The sequence below is a fragment of the Lepisma saccharinum genome, chromosome 1 (genome assembly GCF_977018435.1).
Source record: "Lepisma saccharinum chromosome 1, izLepSacc3.1, whole genome shotgun sequence".
NCBI classification, from domain to species: Eukaryota; Metazoa; Arthropoda; class Insecta; order Zygentoma; family Lepismatidae; genus Lepisma; species Lepisma saccharinum.
In genome coordinates this window covers 104,257,567-104,280,459 of record NC_139229.1, presented here as the reverse complement: position 1 = coordinate 104,280,459, position 22,893 = coordinate 104,257,567, and the positions used below count along the sequence as shown (strand labels likewise).

General features: G+C 37.5%; 2 protein-coding genes across 2 annotated transcripts in view; one reads left to right on the top strand and one right to left on the bottom strand.

Annotated features, from left to right (window-relative positions):
- The window catches only part of LOC145998916 (uncharacterized), a 281,190-nt gene that overhangs the window by 231,645 nt on the left and 26,652 nt on the right, over positions 1 to 22,893 (bottom strand). The gene's annotated exons all lie outside the window — the stretch shown is intronic.
- LOC145998912 (uncharacterized) lies at positions 17,182 to 21,471 on the top strand. The gene has a single exon (XM_083135671.1). The coding sequence runs from the start codon at positions 17,585 to 17,587 to the stop codon at positions 18,560 to 18,562; it is 978 nt and encodes a 325-aa protein (XP_082991797.1). The 5' UTR covers positions 17,182 to 17,584; the 3' UTR covers positions 18,563 to 21,471.

Here is a 22,893-nt window from a genome sequence, read left to right as displayed (position 1 = left end):
CCATGTGATTCGGTCCCTACGAAAAAATACAAGTTAAGTAACAAATGTTTTATACTCATAAATAAATATCAGAAATAGTTCAAGATGATATTAGATGCCTATTCCGGACACATGAAATCTCTACATCAAAAGATTTCATGTATCCGGAATAGGCATCTAATATAATCTTAGATTCGGTCAAGTTTTATCATTTGTCAACAATTGTTTAAGGAATATCAAATAATTTACCCTGAATTACAACGTTAAGATTAATGTTAAGATGCCTTGTTGCTTATGATTGCAAAATAATTTGTTTCTAGATTTAATTAACGTTTAAAATATTACGGTTATGTCTACAAAAGTATTTTGTTAGTTTAAATGTTATGCAAGCATTCGATAACATATTCATATAATTTACACAAATTTTCAGTTTCGAAATATGCTTAATGAGAGAAAGCTATACAACTGATCCAAATTGATACATGTGTACACTGACATTCTTATTTTACCACGCTTTTATGCTTCTTTAGGCTAATCGGAGGCGAACGAATGGAAGATATGTTATGCATTCAAATACAAGGGTACTATGTGTAACAAGAACTTCGATGAAATATTCGTGTGTAAAATTATCCAAGAATACATTACTTATGTTTCAAACACAAATGTTTTTTACACAAAAAGCATTTTATTACCTAGTTATATTAATATGAACTACAAATGTAGTAAATTTTATAAAATTGTTTCAAGTGAACTGTTATTTTATTTTTGTTTTTGGTGAAGCTTCGATGTTCGTAATTTTGATTATTAAATCATTGATAATGTTTATTGTTTCATAATTCACTAACATTCTTCACGATTTTTTAACAGAGTGTAAACACAGTATGAGGAAATATTCCAAATGTTTATTTTCCAAATGAACGCTAAGATCGAAATATTAATCTGCTTTCTTTTTTTAACTCTGAAGTTATGGTCACAGATCTTACTAACGACAATGAAAATATTCAATTTGCTTATTATCTTTCGTTCAATAAAGTCAAAACGGTTGAAATTACAATGTGCAAGTGATTTAGGTTTAGTCCTTATTCACAGAAATGTAACATTGCCCTTGTACAAATTTCTTTCACATTTGTTGAAAGGTTATATAAATTAAGTTTTTGTATTGAGATTGTATAGCTATACAGAATATCTGCATTATCTGGTTGATTAATTTAGGGTAAAGTTAAATAAAATTTAATTTGATTAAGTATCTTGGCAAGTTTATGGTCAACCTAACATGCGGGGTTTTGATTTAATCCATTGATTTTTACATACAAATGTTCATGCAAAAGCTGTAACGAGTTTTACTGTACGTGACAAATATGCCGGATAATATTTTCTGAAGAAATACAATGTTTATTTTTTCCGCGCAACTCTTTCTTTGTGCTATGGTAGGAATTTTTGTGGTGGCCATAGTGACTTCCTGAATGAAAATGTTGGTGTAAATATTCAATATTCTACATTTTTCTTCTAACTATATTCGTCGAGAGGGTAAATGTGAAAATTTAACTTAATAAAAGCAATAAATATACCTTAATTCTCTACAATAAAAATACGAGAATGAGTTTACAACGTTAAGACGATCGCCTCCAGATGATGACGTCTTGACTGAGCGCTGCGGCCTGAACCTCAAGATGGTCTTGGTTTAATATCGGTAGGAAACCATGCCATGACCCGGGCTGATGATCAATGCGAGTGCTTCGAAATCGTGAAAGTTAAACCAAGTTACCAGAGAATGTTTATTGTCAAGTTATTATGTTGTGTTTAATTTGTGTCAATTAAGCGTGTGTGATCTTCGAGAAGATAAATAAGAAGTAAAGTAAAAGGCCGTTTAAGGTCTACAAACAGAGTCCAAATGGAAGATTGTCATAATGCTGCATTAATGCATGAAAATGCTAGTGTTCAAGTTAGTTATGTGGATCCCGATGTTCCTCCTTCTCCGGCGCAATATATCGAAGTGGATAACATCAATAGTGAGGAGTATCAATGTAATAATTCACAAGAAGGATCAATGTCTCAAAACACAGAAAATTGTATCAAATCTCAGAACAGAAGGATCTCCTATCAGAATTTATATGAACTCGACAGCTCTGGCCCATACATTGTCTTGATAGAGGGTATAGGGAAAAATATTGGAAATCTAGCTGGGGGAAGCCTAGGAAATAAATTTAGGAAGGCAGAAATACCAGTGAAACATATTGATCAATGTGGTCGTAATAGAGTTAGAATTACGTTTAAATCTGCTCTGGAGGCAAACAAATTCGTCAAAAATACAAAATTTCAAGCTGAGCTCTCGATCAAATCTCGTATACCGCAATCTTTACTTCAACGAGAAGGACTAGTTTACGGGATAGAATATGATGTTAGCGAGCAGGATGTACTTGATGGCGTTCAATCGCCTATCCCAGTCATTGACGTCAAACGCATGAAAAAGAAGTTGTGGAAAAATGATGGAACATTTTTGCTACGAGATACAAAACTTATATGTCTGACATTTTTGGGGCGTATAATTCCCCAAAAAATAATCATAAATAGCATGATATATGAAGTTAATCCAAGGCAAAAAGCTGTTCTTCAGTGCAGACAATGTTTCAGATATGCACACACGGCAACTCAGTGCCGTTCCCAACCAAAATGCGCAACCTGCGGAGATAATAAGCATGGTTCCTCCTGTAACCTACCAGTAAAATGCTCTAATTGCCAAGGAGCTCATTCAGCTCTTGATAAAAATTGTCCAATGTGGCAAAGAGAACAACAAATACAGGAGCGAATGGCGAACGATAATCTCTCTTATCGTGAGGTTAGAGAAATTATTGAAGGCACATATATACAACCACCATCTATAGAGGAAATTCTGAATCCCATTGTAAACAAAACAGATTTTCCTCCTATTCAGTTTCGTGCCCGACTAAATACTTCACCTAGAGGCTCAAAAATTCCAAATCATAATGCACAACCTACCCTTACATCTAAACCTATCATAATTGCAAATCACAGCCCCAACATTAATAAATGGCAAAATCATTCTGTTGGATCAAATTTAACTCCAGTTGCTTTAACGTTTCATCATCCTATTCCACATACATCAGGGAAGACGATAGAAGTACATAAAAATATCAGAGTGACACCAAAAGAAAAAAGGAAACATCCTAGGAAACCAAGGATACATACTCATTCCAACCCTTCCACAACATCAATTACAGATACTTCTTCTGCTGAATCAGAACCCAAGACCTCTTTAAATATAGCACAAAATGCTTATTCTAATTCTAGCTCCTCAAGGGTACAGCATGCTAATTCAATAGATAAAAACTTAAAACAACCATCCTCTTATCTCCCATCTGAAAATATTCAAGAGGTTTACACCTCATTATTAAAGACAATACCGCTTCTATGGTCTACTCTTGTGCAAATAAAAGAATTACAGCAACAGAAACTTCTTTTACAACATATTAATACCCTATCTACAAACCTGCTGGCCGTTTTACAGAATCTCACCTCATAATAAATCAATTATATAAAAGTTGACTAATATGATATTATTACTTCAATGGAATGTCAATAGTTTCTCTGCACGTAAACCAGATCTACTAAAACTAGTGACGGAAAGACACCCTTTAATACTATGTTTACAAGAAACTAAGGGTCGTCAGCAAGAAATATATAGAATTTCCCATTATCATTGTATAGGACCTCCATACAAAGATACGGAACGGGGAATTGGTATATATGTCCATGAAAAGGTAGCCTACCAGGAAATACAATTACATAAACATAAAAAACTATTCCAGAATTATAAAGTAGAAGCAAGAGCAATCCAAATTTACATAGCAGGATATAAAATTACGATAATCAATGTGTATATTCCTTCCAATTACAATTCTCAAAATATAAAACAAACTGATTTACAAGCTTTAACATTCAACATACCCAGTCCTTATTTAATTGTCGGGGACTTTAATGGGCATCACGATGCTTGGGGTATGCATACAGCAGATAGACTTGGCACTAGTATAGTGGATTGGATGGACGACAACTCTTTCATCGTTTTAAATGATGGATCACCAACACATATACCTCGAAATGGAAGTAATCCAACATCAATTGATCTAACTATAACATCGGACTCATTATTCCCTCAATTTCAGTGGTTCATAGAGGATGAACTCCATGGTAGCGATCATTTTCCCATATATATTCGTGCCCAATTTTTACCAAGCCAACTTTTTCCCCCCGTCCAATTACCAATTCTCCGCTGGAAAACTAACAATGTAAAATGGGAATTATATAAAATATTAATAGATTCCTTTATTTTAAGAAAACATCTTACTTCCTCCCAGCCTATATCTTATTCACTGCTACTTCAATATATTACTAAAGCTTTAGATATACTAACCTCGCGTAAAAATACTCATTGTGAAACAATGTTTCCAAAGATACATTGGTGGACGACAGAATGTGAAGAGGCAAAAACAAATAGAAAAATCAGAGAAAAACAATATGCCTCATGTCCCAATCCTGAAAACCTCATATCATGGAAAAAGTCCGTAGCTCAAGCACGAAAAATATACTTACAAACCAAACGACAAGCATGGATTAACTACTGCAATTCGATAGACATGCAGGAATCATCCCGAAATATTTGGCATAAATTCAATTCTTTACGCAAACCACGTTCTCCTCAAAAAAGACCGATAGATGACAGTTGGCAACATCAATTTCTCTCCCAATTAACTCCACCATCTGTTCACCTACATTATGATAATAACGAGAATCTCCCTTCAAAATTTACAAAAGATTTTCCACCTGTAACCCGAGAGGAATTAACAACAATTCTTAAAAATGTGAAAAACACAGCACCAGGTCTTGATGGTATTCCGTACCAGGCCATAACACATTTACCGAATACCGGAACAGATATTCTTGTTTCACATTACAACAATATATATCAAACCGGCATAGTTCCGTTAGAATGGAAAAATCACGTAGTTGTTCCAATTTTAAAAGCAAACAAATCTCCGGACCATGCATCCTCATACAGACCAATAGTACTAATTTCAGTTTTGGAAAAAATATTTGAGCGCACAATGAAAAATAGACTATCCTGGTTATTAGAACGTGAAAATTTTTTTCATTCCACACAATTTGGATTTCGAACTAATCTTAGTAGTCAAGATGCTATAGCCACTCTAACAGCAGCAATTCAAAATAGTAAAATTACACGTTCCTACTGTTTCAGTTTGTTTATAGATATTGAAAAAGCTTATGATTCTATAAATTTAAATAATCTTTGTCATAAATTAGAGAATCTTCATATACACCCAAAACTTTCAACAATTGTGTGGAATCTATATTCCAACAGGATTATATTCGGATGGTTCGCCGACAAACTAAGCGATCCTCGTTCCACTTCAATCGGCATACCTCAAGGCTCACCTCTGAGCCCTCTCTTATTTAATATCTATACGAATGAGATACATGCATTACCAATTCTACCATTTCATCCCCTTCAGTATGCAGATGATTTCTGTTTCTATAACATTACAGATGATGCTACTCAAGGTATAATAGCAATGCAGAATTTAATCGCCATCATAAGAGCGTGGTTTTTCAAAGAAGGATTATCCATCAGCGAAACAAAATCAAAAATTATTTGTTTTAATAATAAACGATTGGATACACATCCTAACAATATACCACACATTTCTAATATCCCAGTAATAGAAACACAAATATTTAGGCATACATTTTGACAGGCGATTCACATGGAATACACACATCACGCATTTAATCAATAAAGGCCGTAAAATAATAAATATACTCCGTAGTATCACAACAATTAAATGGGGTGGCCACCCCAAAATCTTACTGCTATTTTATAGGAATTGTTTTCGATCAAACTTTGAGTATGCAGCCTTTAGTTATGGGGGTGCAAAAATAAGTCTTTTAGACAAAATAGAAATACTACAGAGAAAAGCTTTGAGGACCTGCTTAGGTCTCATGCAGTCCTGTCCTAATGTCAGTGTATATATGGAAAGCAGAGAAACTAGTTTGACACATAGACGGATCCAATTAACAATAAAATTTCTGCTCAAAACCTGGGAAAATCATACGCACCCATTCAATAAATTATTTGAAATACAAAAACAATGGACAGAAAATAAAGCCATAGATCCTAAACACACATTCTTTTATTTTGTATATTGCCAATACATAGACCTGGAATCACGTGCAAAGTCTTTTACCTTCCAACATCCTATAATTTATCAATTAGACATACCCTTATATACCCAATGCAATATCCATTTCAGGGATTTAGGAAGACATATCATGTATAAAGAGAAATGGCCAACACACCTAATCATATATACTGATGGATCCAAAGACCGCCTAGGTGTGGGTTGTGCTTATTTCATTCCAGATCAAAATATAAACAAACAATTCCGTTTACCACCTGACACTTCTATTTTCACTGCAGAAAGTTATGCAATATATAAAGCTCTCACATACGCTATCCATAATAATTACACAAAAATTCTCATCATAACAGATGCTTTAAGCGTATTAATGGCGCTGAGTTCCTCATATCCTCAGATTTGTAAACATCCTTTATTCATCATACTTATAATCCAACAAACTCAGTATGCTAATGGAAGAAATATCAACGTCCAGTTTAGTTACGTAAAGGCTCACCAAGTAAACACGGGAAATGAACGTGTGGACACATATGCCAAAGCCGCTCGATCATCGGAAACTACCTCACTTGCGAGACTTCCATACACGGACCTTCTTCCAAGAGTTAAATATAAACTTCAAGATAAATGGAAACAGTGGTGTATAGAACAATTTCAATCCACGGGCAACACATATAAATGGTTTGCAGAACATTCACAAAACAAACCTTGGTACTACCCATATAATTTTCCAAGATCAGTTATTACTTTTAAAATACGTCTACGTACAGGTCATGTTCGCACTAATGATCATTTATCACGACTACATATTACAACAAAACAAGCCTGCGCATGTGGAGAAGATAATCAAGATGCTACACATCTCTTTTTACAATGTCCCAATTTCGACAGAGAACGAGATAAATTATATAGTGGTTTACGTCGAAATAGAATTCCATTCCCTACATCTCTTACTGCCCTGCTCACGGACCCTACTCCTCCCACCATATGGCTTCTTTATGGATATGCAAGAAGATGTAATTTGACAATCTAACAAACAGTATAAATAAATATCAATAGATGTTTTTTTTTTTTTCATTCTTGTGAAATATAAGTGAATAGCGAACTAAATACATAAAAAAAAAAAACTCAGGAAGATGACTAAAATCGACTACCAGTTGATAGGGTCAAAAAAAGAAGAAGAAGAATACCAGATAATAACGAATTCCAGTACATGGAATTCCATTTTTACAGCTGAAGCTTATGCAATTTACCAAGCACTAATTTATACATATAAATTGCAAGAAAAAAATATATTAATATTAACGGATTCCAAAAGTGTATTATATTCAATTCAGTCCAATTATGATTTATTATTTAAATGCTCCCCATACATTATAAACTGTGTAAAAACTTTACAAAATTTAAGGAGCAGGGGAAAGATAATTCATTTAACCTGGGTTAAAGCACATTGTCAAAATTTAGGAAATGATATGGCAGATTTGTATGCAAAACAAGCTAGGGTAATTCAACCTGTACTGGAGCTGAAAACCTGGTACACAGACCTTCTACCGCGGGTGAAGAAAAAGTTGAAGGAAAACTGGACGGAATGGTGCAAAGGTGAATTTCAAAATGCAGGCAGCTTTTATCAGAGGATAGCTAATTTCAATAGAATGAGACCTTGGTTTACAAAAGTTCAAGGTTCACGGAATGTGATAGTATTACTAAATCGTATTAGGTCAGGACATACAACTACTAAAAGTCATTTACAAAAGATCCGGATTCTACAAAACCCGAACTGTACATGTGGCAACAAGGAAGATATACACCATATCCTATTTGAGTGTAATAGATACACACAAGAAAGAGAGACATTCTATAAGACTCTTATAAACTGTGAAATTCCTTTTCCTCAGTGTTTGGAATCTTTGATTTGTGAACCTAACCTTACAGTTGGATATATATTGTTATCTTTTTTTAGAAAATGTGGCTTAACTATTTAATAGAAAAAAAATGTTCATAGTATCTTTTAATAATAATGTACTAAAAAATGTAAGTTTATGTACAGTACATATGTATATAGATATGGGAAAAACTGCTTAGCGGTAATCCCAAGTAAAATGTAAATAAAAAAATAAAAAATAAAAATCCAGTACATGCTGGAAGAAGGGAACATCGGAAAAAACTCAAACTCAAAGGTAAGTTTTATATTTAAATGCTTGTTGTTTAATCCATCAAAAGCAAAACGTTTGCAATATGCAAGAGTGATGCAGAATGTATGATTTATTTATATGTTGGGGTATTTACCTTCCGATATAATGTCTGTGAGAATATCGCTTCAACTTGTCTACCTTTTCAACACTGCACGTATTTTCCCTTACAAACGAAGTTGATAATTCTCTGCAATCGTAAAATCAGAAGAGAATGCCATTTTAAATTACGCTTAATGCAGATAATTACAGTTTTGTGATTATTACTAGAGCATAAAATACCTTCATATAGATTACATTCTGGCATTAAATCGATATTGCACAAAATGCTCTACTATCGTTCCTGTGAGATTATTTTCGTATTTCACTGATGCTAATCAAATGTACATACATCGAAATCGGTATTACAAATCAGTCGTTCATTATACCTAGGTAGTTTTATTTTGCCCTTGTACGTACATGGTTGGAACGAGTCGTTTCTGACCTGTTTTGAACAAGATTTTTCTCCTTTTTGTTTTGAAACTCGAACACAGTTCATAAAGCTCGCAAATGTTAAATTCATTAAGTAGGTTAAGCTAAGTTAGGTTGGATTGGAAAAGATTTAATGTGAGATCCCCAAATTGTGTACACATTCTGGACAACGTTCTGCTATCTTCTTTCACAAAATCAGGTCAGAAAACCGGTTTTGTAACCTGTATAAAACTCTTTAGTTTTCTCGTTCTTTCATAATTTTGAACTCCTTTTAATTGTAATGGTAGTGCATCATATCCAATAAGTTCATGCTTTATGTATTTGAAGTGTACAAGTACACCCTAACAGCTAAAACAGTAAAGTCTTAACCGTCTAACAAAAAATAGTTTGCATGTTTACTGAGAATTTACAAATTAGTAAAGATTAGTAAAGATTACTAGTTCACATATTTTACAAGTGCAAGGCCAATCATTTATTTGTGGGTAAGATTGATTGATTTTCAGAGAAATCATAATTTGCACTGATTATGTTTCGAATATTTGATTCGATAAATCTACTGAAGTCCAAGTCATATTTAACATGCACTGCAAAGATAGATCTGAGTCACTGAAGTGAGCGGATACCATGAATCAAACCTTTATTAAGTCTGTTATAACAGGACCACTTCGTTAACCATTATGACGCAGTTTAGATCAATTATATTCACATCCACTTATACAACATTTCTAAGTTATTTTTATTTTATTATTAACTCAACTTGTCTGAGGTTGTAACAATGTAATGTAAATGTCTTTTTTATATATTTGTTCAGTTTATAGTCTCATACACCATATGAACAATATTTTTATTTGTTCCTTTTGCAGATGAACATTTGAGAATCTACGAATTTCACGTGTCTTCTAATAATACCTCGAAATTTGTAAGAAGGACAACAGATTTGACTAACAATGGTAATCCAATACCCTGGAACTTTGTAGATATGCTTATATGGAATCAAAATCGTCTGTGTGGACTGTTTGTACTTTACACATTTTGCAGATAGCCTACATGGTTGAATGGTGATGGTTTACAAGAAATCAAGAGTCCAAGATATACTCAAGAAATTATATTACAAGACTCCTTAATATCTGGTTGCAAGTAGTCAGCAATTTTAAACGGTATATTCGAGAAACTGAAAATAATGGGAATTGTATAACTTGTTTGTAGTACATTTACTCTTATCGGCTCAAAAACTTCCTCCCTGAAAGCATAAAAATTAAACTGGTCCAGTCTCTTGTCTTTCCCATTGTTGACTATTGCGACATTGCTTTCTTGGATGTCAATCAGGAGCAAGCTAAACGACTGCAGCGAGTTCAAAATACCTGCATTCGTTTCGTTTTCGATCTAAAATATTCAGAACATTTGACACCGTACCTTGCAAAGGTCGAGTGGCTTAAATTAAACGATAAACGTAATTTTCATAAGTTAATTTTACTGTACAAAATCCTCCAAATAAAAGACCCGCAATTTCTCTATAACCGATTTCAACATCTTTCCGACTTTCACAGCCGCAACACCAGATCGCGCAAAAGATCTCTGTTCTCCATTCCACTCCACAAATCCAACTTTTATGCAAATTCTTTTACTGTTACCTCAGCAGGTCTTTGGAACAAGTTGCCACCTGAAATTCATCTCTCTTCCTCAATTGTGACGTTCAAAAAAAGTTAAAGTTACACATACTATATAATGAAAATTAAATGTTTGACTTCCCCAAAAAAGTGGCTGGTGCAGAGAATGATAGAAGGACGTAAGGCACAAAAATGATTTAACGTAATAGTGATGAATTATCGTCAAAGTATACCGTTTTGGAATGTGTTTAAGTGAGTGAAATGTTGGACTGTGCTTAAGTAAGTGTAGGTAATGTTATGTATTTGCTTGTACGTGCGTATGTGTAAGGGCAAAATTATGTATGTGTGAGTGTGAGTGTCCGTATCTATAGGTTAGATTACCATTCTTATATGTATTTTTTCTTTGTATTTTTTTATTTCTCTGTAATTTTTATATATTTTCTTTGTTTTTCAATATTTCAATATTCAACATTCAATTTTCTTTGTAAACATGGTCAAATGGAAGAAAAGGCTCCACAGCCTTAACTTCGCCATGTAAAAGAAGACGAAATAAATAAACAAATTGGTTCTCAATGTGTTTGTATCCCCCTCGGTCTTGGGGGGGGGGTAACATTTTCTCTAAATTTAGGCTGGGTGTGAACAAGGGGGGTAAAAATTTTCTCTGAATTTAGGCTGGTTGTGAACACCCAACGATTTACTCCACGTGACGCCACTGGTAGTCGATGCTTACTTGACTGTGATCTTGACTCAAAACCTTAGTACGACGCTGTGTCATAGTATAGAGAATGAAGTTACGTCATGTCCGTAATTCCCAAGGTGACTAGAAAATCAAACCTGATTTTATGAGAAATATTAAGAACAATTCGAACAGCAAAGGCTGAAAGAAAAATGTACATGCCAATCCAAATATTTGAGAGATGGCAGATACTGACCAGGTACTGACCCCTTCCAAAAAAAGCAATGGGGGAGGAAGATCTCCTGCACAAAAACATTGTGCCCTCGGGCTATGATCTTTTTTGGACAAAATTGGATTCTTAATGGAAGGTGCTGGTTCTGCCACCTAGCGGCAGAAGAATGAACTAATTTTGTGATAGGGAGGGTGCTGGTGCTGCCACCTACCAGAGAAGAATGAACTAATTCAATGAAGCACCGCAAAAGAGATCATAGAGGTCTCGAATTCCTCCAAAGTGGACGTTGGAAAATAATTCTTTCCATTTGAGTAACAGGATCAGGGGCGCCGACTTGTAAAAATTATTGGAGGGGCTCTGATCACTGAAATAAATGAATGAGTGACTGACTCACTCCCTCCCTTTTTTAAAAATAAAAATTACGTCTTCGTATATCATCTTTTAAGCAGCTATTATATTTCTCATGCAAATGAAATGTAACATGAAAAACGTGTAGAAAACGTTTCAAAGTCTCTTTATGTCTTTTGTGTCTGCTCATTTATTCTTTTTAGATAATTAACATTTTTATTGAAAAGTATGTATTTACATTGTCCTCCTCCGTAGTTGAGCGGGTTAAGGCGTTCACTCGTCTTGAGATCGTTCGCTGCGGGACGGCGTAGGTTCGTATCCGGCTCTGGTCGGAATTTATTCAGCCTACGTATAGGGCCGGTGGCAACCCACCATCGTGAGGAAATTGGGAAGCTCCGAGTGAGTGAGCGTAACCTGGTCAAGAAGACCTACAACAACGGCTGGGGGTTCGTCGGGCTGATCACCCGTCACCCCAATACTGGTCTGAGACGTCCACGCTATAACAGGTGACGGAGGAACAGTGTGGGAGGGAGACCAGCATTCGGTAGGTAAGCCAAGGCCCTTCAAGGGCTGTAGCGCTGTGGGTTATGTTTATGTATTTACATTAACAGGCCAACCTAACAGTTTTATGCCGGCCTCGGTAACAGAGCGTGTTAGGTGGTCGACTCAACTCGCTTTGATCCGGAGGTTCGAGTCCCGGCGAGGGCATATTTACAATATTTAACAGTTTTATTTAATTAGTTTTAGTTTTGATTCCACTCCTGTAGCACCAATGCGTGGAGACTGAATCTTTCAGTTTACCTCTTCTATTGGACCCATCACATGGTAGTAGAGGGAAAGAAAGAAAAATGTCTTGAAGTGAAGCATTGTCTCCAGGCATCCAGCACATTTTGATGCTGCGTCAGTAGAATCTTCTTCAGAAAATTTCTCAAAAAAATTGAGAAGGTTTTCATAGTTCCTTAAGATCTGTTGCATACTGGAGGCTCTCAACGTCCACTGGCGAGAGCAAAGTGGTCGCAGTCCAGTATGGCCAGCCTTCTCATTCACATCAATAATATTCCTAAATATTTGCATTCCTTTAGGGGATTCCCAAACAGTCTTTAACAAGTCGTTGGCTAAATTCATTATGTCTCTGATTAATATATGTATAATAGTAAATAATAATTATATACTTAGTATATAGTAATAAGTCATGTGTTTTGCTGTATCCGGTCATAGTCCCCCCCGCAAAGTTGATGATTTAGCGGTCTCAGCCCCCCAAAGTTGATGGTCTAGAACATTTCAAATGTGTATTTAAGGTTAAGTTCATGTGGCAGAATTCAGAGTAAACTTTACAAGAGTAGCAAAATAAAACATTAGATCCTCTTAAGCAAAATTATTTGGGGCTCGAGCCCTCCCAAGCCCCATGGAGTCGGCGCCTATGAACAGGATAGTAGCATATTAGTCATTTTTCCAGATAGACTGTAGGAGGCATTTTCTGCAAATGTGTTTGTATTATATTTTGTTCAATCTCCACTTTCCAGCTGTTTGTTCTTATAAGTGTCCAGTTTTATAACCATTTTTCTTTGTGGCAGAAGGGGGCAGGAAGCAGTTGCCGAGGTAAACAGGCCACCGAAAGGGGGGGGGGGGGGGGAATTGTAAAGGATGAACATCGCGAGACACTGTGAAATGAAAGTATTGAGGTTCTGTTTAATGAATATGTATTTTCAGTTTACAAAGAAATTATTCTATAAATTTTCTTGATCGATTCGCTCGCACTAAGGCAATTTATTTAAGAATCACATCAAATCTGTACTTATTATTACTATTTCAAAACAATTCTTAAGTGATGTATTGCCAACTCTATGTATTCTGTAAGAATTATACTCCACATACGAAATACTAAATTGCTCAAATTTTAAATTGCTCAATAAACAGAGAAATAAATAATGGCAAATGTTCACATGAACAATTATATTTTGGTTAAGCTGTACCTATTAGTCATAATTTTCGACGATCCCCTCATGGTCTCAACGAAACAGGAGAGGCAGGAAATTCACGCATTTGCACCAATAAAGTATTGTAAATCCTATATAAGCATTATAACACATTGGAAATAAAGTATACACGTCCCTCTGTTCTCTGCTACAATATTATTTTATTTTCTTCCGCCGAAGATTCCCATCACCATTAATTTTGGTTCTTTTGGGACTTGGTAAGGTGGTTCCAGTATCAATTTGCCTCGGACGTAAGCCAATTTTCCATCACAGAATCTAGAAAACAACGATGCAAGCCCCTCGAAAATCCACGTGAATACTACAGAAGGAATTCTAAACAGATGTGATTTATCAGAATTTAGAATATCGTAGAGATTTTTCGAAATGAGAGGAATTTTCGAGATCGGCGTGGAAAAGGTACAGCGGAGCGCTAAATTTCTACAAATCAACTTGTCAGGTTTTAAGAAAGGAACATTTTAAAGAGAAAGTGTGTGTGTGTGAGAAGGACGGGGAGAAAAGTGATGAAAAGAGCGACAGAAGATGAAAGAAGAGAGGGAAAGGAAGAAACAACATAAAGAGAAAGAGAAGGAAAGGAATATAGAAGAGCAAAAGGGGGAGAGGTGAGAAGGAGAAGTGATAAAAGGGCCAAAAGGGGGGGGGGGTATTACTACCACCAACCACACCCTGGTCACGCCACTGGTCTGACATAGGTTGAAAATCAAAAGAAGTAATTTAGATTTGCAAGAAAAGATGTAGAGAAAATAAATCTAGGTTACTTTTAAAATACATAGTATATTGTTACGTTACTCTGCAGATTGGTCCACTCCCGTCTACTCAATATAACCATCAGTAACCCTATTGTAAATACGGCTGTCAGTCTCGTAGGATAGTCACCGGAGGTTTCTGATTTGAGACCCGGCCTAGGCATGGGCTTGTTTGTAAGTGTTCTTTCATAAATTTCGTTTAGTTACCTTTCATTCTCATCGTCGCCGTTAGCAAAAAAGGTAGGTGTGGGGTGAGCGTGAACCCAGGGGTGGACTGGCCCATTCTGTCAAAATGTATTAGACAAATTTCGTGATAAAAAAATAGAACGAATATATTGGGTGACCTTCGAATATTCAAATCTAGGTTGTCTACTACTTTCTCCCCTGCATCATGGGGATCTGAAGTATAATAGCATTTCCCTTATTTCCATTTAACAAATTAAACTGTTAACTAGTTTAAAATTACATTTTTTCTATTTGCGATGAAAATTATCCGATGTGACATCTGGTGGGATTTTGCCGAACTACTCTTTGTAGGATACCATGTTGTGTTGAAGTCATTCAAAGCATGGGAAATGTTCGAAAGAGTAACGTTTACTGTTCAGTTTCTTGCTCTAAATCGTTTTGTGGGTCAGGACAAGTGAAAAGTTTACGTGTGTTTCCTCCCCGTGGAATCAACAAAATGAAATTTGTAAATAAATCAGGGAAACAGAATTGATTGACAGAAGAAGATTGGCTTGGGGGGGGGGAGGGGATAGCATTGAAATGCGGCAAGGAAATTCCGAAGAATGCGCGAGTCTGTTCATTTTCCGAAAGACGATTCGATTACCATGAAAGTTTTAATTGTACTTTATGAATAAAACAATTTTTTTCGAAATGTCATGAAGCGTCTTGCCCAATGCATCCAGATAAACAATGCATTACGTATGAAATTTGGAACATGTGCAAGTCGATTAAGTGCGAAGATGAAAATAGTTTGAGAATTTAATTAATGTGTGTAATCATAAAGGTAACCAGAAAAAGAAAATCGACATGCTAATGTTGTTGTTTCATTCAGTAAGTCCTTTTTCAGTGAAGATAGTCTCGATGAAATTGTGAATTCTATTATTATTATCCTGTTTATTATTAAACCAGCCTACCTCTTGGGGGGAAGAACAGTAACGGTATGTTTACATTTTTCTCCTGCCCAAGCTTTGCAAATATAGGTGAATTGCTTCATCTTCAGATCATTTCCGAAAGCCCCAGTTACAACCTGAGATGCACATGAAACAGCACTGCTTTGAAGTAACGTCTGCGTTTTCCGTGTTATTTTTGCCTGTCATAATTAAATGCTTCGTTCTCAGCACAGCTTCACCTTTGTTATAGTTCCTTGAATTCACATCACACTCGCAATGTTTAAGAATATAGCGTAATTTAAACGTTCCCCCCATACAACACGCTGCTATTACATACTTCTACTAAATGTAAACAAAGATTTATCCTACATAGAGCTGCCATATTGGAAGCGACACTAGCGCTCAGGTGGTAATTTTAATCACAAATATTGCGGCCTCCCCGATGGCGCAGTGGTAGCGTCGTCGCCTTGTAATCAAGGGTCCCGGGTTCGATACCCGGTGGAGGCACATAGTGGTTCGGATCCCACTTTAAACTGTAGGTCCAGTCACGATTAGCCTTACTGTGCATAAAGTGGACTTAAAACACGAAAATCAAACCAAATCAATCACAAATATCATGTGAAATGTAATAGAATCTTAATTATTATACATTTTCAATGCAACATTTGAATTTGCATAATTTATTTTTACTTAAATATTTAAACTTCCTTTGTCACTTTCGGCTAATCGCGACGATGAGGATGAGAAGATATGATGAAATTGATGAAGGGGCTCTCACAAAGACCTATGTCCAGGATGGGATTCGAACCCGGGGCCCCTGACATCGTAGCGCGCTATGATAACCACTCCGCTGCGGAGGTCGGCTAAATCCTTGTTTGGTGGATCAAGTAATAACAATATCAACATACATTTTTTTTAAAGATAAGTCCCAGTCAAATCTTTGATGGCTCAAAGCCATCCGGTGGCCCCATACCAGAAAGTCTGAAACCGCCAGTGAAAATATATTTTCAAAAAAAAATCCTGATAGGGGCCCGGATTTAGGGGGGGCTTCAGCACTTGACTTCAATCTAAAATGGGATCTCCACTGGGCCAAAGAAAATTTAAATTGATATTTGAAATGTAAAATATTTTTAAAATATAACTAATTTGTCCTAAACATTACAAGTGGAATTGTATATAGGGGGGGGGGGGGGGGCTCATTATACTAGCCTCGGGCTTCCACGTATAAATCCGGTTTACCACATAGGATAAACGAAAGATACGATGTGTGTATGTTGCATGAAAAAGATTTTCCACATCCAAGGCCGTAAGCGGAAAATGACGCGATTTAAATATCATTGCTTTTGATTACTCGCTCCACCAAAGGTCAACTGTGTGACCCCTTCACTTGCATAATAAGACCTGTTGAAAAGCCAATGCCAGAGAGCATACCAATGCCGTTATCAGGAGAAGGCATTCTACGGCGACAAGTCGGGGGAGTAGAGAGTTTTAGTTCGCTAATCCGTTACCCCGTAGCGCTGGTGTCAGTCTCGCAAGAGAGCGCCTCGTAACGGAGAAAAGCGGACTCTCGCGAAATATCGATCACGCTCTCGGCTAGAGGGCCGAAGATGTGCGGTTCGTGCTTTTGCTTGCCTTCGTGGAGAAAATACAAGAAATCTGTATCCAGTATCGCGAAAATGGCTGTTGCGACGCGCCGTGACTGTGTTGTTACCGTGTAAAACAGTGTGCTCAACGGGTTCCTTGTGACGAAGCGAGATAAGCTAAATTCGGTGGATGCAACGCTAACAATGTTGCCTGAGGATTTCTGCTACGATTGATCCGCCGTGAAACGCAAGTGTGCCCCTCCCCTACACCGCTGTGTATTGTGTACGTGAGTGAGTGCATGTGTTCGTGAAACGCAGTGACGGACAGGAATTACTTTCAAACGAATTTGCAAGAGACACAGAGGAATCAAGTTATGGTGCCATCCCCGTAGGTCCACACATTCATTTGCCGAAATGATATCGGATAGTGACAAACCAGTCATCAATATACAACAAGTTGGTAACAGTAATAACACTCGAATGCTAAGATCGCCCAGTCACGAGTCAGTGACTACCGATTTGTCCCTTTTTTCAGTGTCCAGTGTAGCGTCCGACATGAGTAAGATGAGTAACCTACGCGTCACGTTCAAATCGTACAGCGAGGCGCAACTTCACCGTGGCCCCAGTCCCAATCCCGACAGTGTAAGAAATAGACTAGTGGTTCCGGGAGATCCGACGCAGACCATACCGGAGATTTGGTTCGAAGAAGAAAACGACCTCATCAAGAGCTGTGGCGTTCTGTCGTCGGCGCTCGGGTTGCAGAAGAGTTTCAGCACCAGCGACATCACGCAGTTGCCCCTGACGGACGCGAGCCTGCGGTCGTCCGTGTCCGAAATGGCAATCTGCGGGGCCCGCTTGGATTTGCCCCACCCGAGGTTGGACCACGCGTCCCGCTCCTGCTCCACCTGGGTGGCCGTGGGCGACGTCGCGTCCACTTCCCAGTTGCCGTCGCCCCAGGGGCGGCCCGGACACTCCGGAGAGGTACCCACTCTCACCGCCGCCGATCTCATTCGGTCCGTCAACAAGAAGGTTCGCCAAAACTACATCCGGCGCCGTCTCCTCACCACGTACAAGGCGCTGGAGCGACTCTCCCAAAGTGAATTCAACCTGGATCGACTGGAGGTTTCGGTCACCACCGCCGCCACGGCAACATCCACCACCCTCAAAGTGCCGACGAGCACCCAACAAGTGTCCAACGACCTCTACAAAGTAGTGAAACGTGACCTAGCACCGGGGGCCATAGCATTCAAGAGCCCAGGGAAGAACCTCCCCCTCACCATCAAAGACGTAGAGAGGGAACGGGGTAAGCCTCTTTCAAAGTATGAGCGAAATATGATGATATTTAACTGGTTACACACACTTGACGACAGTTCTTTCGAAGGACTCCAATAACTACTATTTTTTTCAATGCACGTGTTGTGCCTGATTAAAAAAATCTCATCCTAGCCTAACTTAGACTAGACTTGTGTTACATCGTGTATCTCTTTTCTCCACTCATTGTCACGACAATGAAGTGTTTTTACATGTTGCAGTCTACTCGATAACATGCATTGTTGTTCTTCGAATATCTTTACAGATTTTGAAACCGTCAGAATAATTTATAGGTAGCCTCTTGCATGATCGTTATAGTGCTCGTAATCTAAATACTCGCCATAAACTTTAATGTAGCCAGCGAGCAAAGAGGAGGAATCAAATATAACTAGGCAAGCTAGTGTATATTTCTATTTAACTAGTAACTATTTATCGTGCGATGCCAGCAAAGTATTTAGTGCCAGGTAGACGCATTAGGTACTAAAAACATTACAAGACTTTCCTCCTCTTAAACAGACAAGATACTAACTCTTGTTGAGAAAAGAGTGGGGAGGTCGTTACAACCTCAGAAGTTCCAGGCTGATGTATTCAGACTTTTCCGGTTCCAATTTTGAACTTGAAGTGCAACATTTAATGACACGAAATTAATCCTGGTTCAGTCAGGGTATTTATTGCGCCATGTTGAACGTTGACCGGATCTCTGGCATCAGATGTGTCAACAGGGCAGGTGGTATTAAGTGATTACTTACAACATGTCAGTCTAACACAAACACTTATTTGGTTACTCCATCCATACTTCACAACTTGAGAATCTATAAATTAATGGCTCTATGGAAGGTTGTAGGAAGTTGTAATATTGGGATAGGCCTACTTGAAAGTCATCGAATGACATTTTACATGAGTGAATCCTTTTACTGTAATCAATTAGGAATTGCGTGTACCGAGCATTGTATCTACTCAAAGCTTGATTTACACACGAAACATATCATCATGAGCTTAATTCAAAATATAAATGGTACTGCTTCAAAGCATAAATGAAAGGTTCCTGGAAATTACATCAACATAAAAGCTTACAGATTGTATATATTTCTAACTTTTTTGTTTCGAAATATTTCTGTGGATGGAAATGCCTACAAGATAAGAACTGAGAGACAGATAATTGTGTTTTGTTTTAGAGTTTCTCATATTTTATGATTGTTTTGTAACATGAAGCAGAAGGCGAATCAAGCAAAGCACTGACAGAAACTATTGACACATACAAAAATGAAAAATGCAGAGGCCCATGTATAGAAGCTCAAATAATGATACTAATTATTATTGCTATATTAATCCGTGTCATTTTGTAGAATGACTTTGAGACCATAAAATATCTTTCTTCCGCCCAACTACATGAATATCTCCACCAAACATACACACATACATACTAAAAGAATATTTTAAAAATATATTATACATATTTCTAAGCATCTATTTGCAAGAATTTTTTGTGTTACAGTGTATAACTCTCTTCTGCTACACTTCAAACTAATGCCCTTTTCCTTTTTTAATACATCATAAACCATCGAGTTTTTGTTTTGGATTAAATTCTATATTAATTTTCAGCATTATCATTCTTTATAATATTCTTGATGGTCTAGTGGTTGTAACAAACAGGTTTCAATTGCGTGAAGGGGTGTCGATATTGTGATAATGACCTTAGACGTAACATAACGATAATCGATGTAGATCTATCTATACAAGATGCAGCAAGCTCAAATATAGTTCAAGACAATGAGATTTCGTCCTGATGTATATTAAAGTTAGCTTCTCCGTGCGTTGCTACAATACATGTGTGAAAGGAAGGGGGTGCAGGCTCAGTACAAGGCCTTGAATAACTAGAAGCTAATATTATTATGTCCTCCATTTTAGGACTTTTTCACCTGATAAATAGCCATATTTATGCTCATAGCATGTTGCATGAATGAGAGAAAACATTGTTAAGAAAACTAATAGTAAGAGGCCTGTGTAGGAAGACCATGGCAAAGATTGAAGGTCTCGTCTCTAGTTGTAAATGTTCGTCTCGTTCTCCGCGAGGAAGGACAAGTCTAGATCTCGTTCCTATACAAACAACAAATACAGTGTGTCATTGCACAAGCTTTCACAGCGTATAGAAGTCATTACGACAAACAACTTGATTAATAAAGTATTTCTGGTTGACGCCTCGTTTCATCGCCACAAGCCCTTCAAAAAATTTAATTTTATCCTGAATATATGCAACCATGCAGCATAGACTCGCAATTGTCACTAATGGATAGACTTTCTGATATACATAGGCTATACATACACATATAGATAGATAGATTCCGAATCTGCAATCGCTCTCACTCTAGCTCAATTAGGGACACTTTTTGGGGGGGGGGGCGAAAATTTAAAATCGCCATATCTCCGTTCCTAATTGAGCTAGGAGAATGATGATAACTCGTTGGACTCGGAATGAAGTCCTCTTTCCGATTCTACAATACAAAATAGGGGTTTCCGTTTAAAATTTTACAGTTGCCCCCCGCCCCACCCCTAGGGGCGGGGGTGGGGAATCAAGTGTGATCTCATTGAATAGCTTTCTTTCATTTATTAAACACGTATTTTTTCGTTTTCCGATTCGATGTGTATTTCTCACGATATGTGACCGTTCCGGGACTTTTGGATCACCCGGTATAACATAGTATATATATATAATATATATACATACATACATACATATATAACCAGGAAGAAATTCCGTTGCAATCTCTGAAGAAGTCTCATAGTAAAGTACATTTGGTTCAAGTAAATTTCTCATGTACTATTACATCAAAGTCATTCGGTTTCGTCTCGATTTTGTAGAGGTCTGTCGAGGCAAGACCAAGATTTGCCACATCTTGGTACTGTAGACGGTAGGGCAAGAGTGTCGTATACAAGTCCCTTGCTCAGCGTAATGTACGTGTGCTCCACCTTGGGAGGAGCATTGCGTCAACTCGGGGAGACGCAACGTCCCATCCCTCTCATTACTCTTATTGCTATCATCGGTTGTCGATCACAAAGTGTGCAAGTTGATTGTATCGACCTGAAGTCGACACGACGGGATTTACGGCGGAGCAAGGTGAGTGAGTGGTAATTGCCTTACCGGTTATAATCCCTTCAAATATCCGGCCTACAATTAAATGTGTGGAACGAGACGACAGTCTTTTTATTAACTATCTACCAATCGCCAGGTGCCGTCTTTGTCGTCCCGAGATAATAGGTGTGAGCGTTCTCTACGCCTCTAACCAGCGACTATATCTCGGGGGGATGAGAGACTAGAGTACCATCCCTAATTGAAAGACAGCGTTTAGTTATATCTGAAGGACATTAGAAATGTTGCTGATGCTTGGGTTGTTTAAACCTTCGGGTTTAATATTGCCAGAAAGTTCTATACTGAAAAGCTACCATACTTGTTGCACATGATCGAAGCCAAACAAGTGACTGCACTGTAAGCGCACCAAAAAAGATGAAAGGTTGCCATATTTTTAGTTGTTATTAGCGTAACGGGCCGTTGAAAATTGACGCTGTAATTACAGGCATTAACTCTCCGAAATGAACCGACCGTGCGCTATTAAAGCAGATAAGTGAAACGTTGCACCGCTCTGCTCCCCTGTGAATGAAAACTTCTAATGACTCAATTACTGAGGCTAGAGTGGAGGGGAAGCGTTCAGGCATCATCGTCCGGTCCATGATTGCTTTACTATGTGTTCAGCGAGTGCTTTTGTAATGGCAATCAATAGCCATAACGTCACTCGTTCAATTGCACCCCTCTTCGTTGTCTGCATTTCCCTAATTTTGAGCATGCATTATTGCCGAATCCATCATGGTGAAATCTGATCCTCAGGACAGTGTTTTGTTCGTCGGCCTCGAGGTCTACAACACGAATATTGGTTATATGTTGTTGAAAATAACCTCAATAAAGATGCGCATGGCCATTTTTGCCCATTTTTGACATTTTCAAAATTCTGTGTAGACTATATTATCTAGAGCATAGGAGTAGGAGGGGTAAAGTCGTATCCTGTAAAACCTGTACCCAGGGTGGTATTTCTAGGGGAATGGGGGGATTTCCCCCTCTGGGTACTTGTGTCCCCCTTTGCTAGATAAATTGTATCCATGGGGGGAAATGTTATATGGCATAAAGTCATTATCTAATGCTGTCCCTAGACAGTCAGTAGAATCCTCCCCACTGGAAATTTCTTAAATACCACACTGCCTGTACCTTATTGTGAACATGAAACCACGTTAACGTAGCTAAGGACTTCTGAAAGTCAAAGTGCTGTCGGCAAGGAACAACATTGTTCTCTTACTGGAAATAAAGCCTATAGCGAGTTTGAATTAAATAAGGAAAGGGAGAAATTTGTGTAAAGATAAGAAAT

Bases quoted from the DNA above. Each gene is read 5' to 3' on its own strand.
- LOC145998912 (XM_083135671.1), top strand. From the start codon at position 17,585: ATGATATCGGATAGTGACAAACCAGTCATCAATATACAACAAGTTGGT.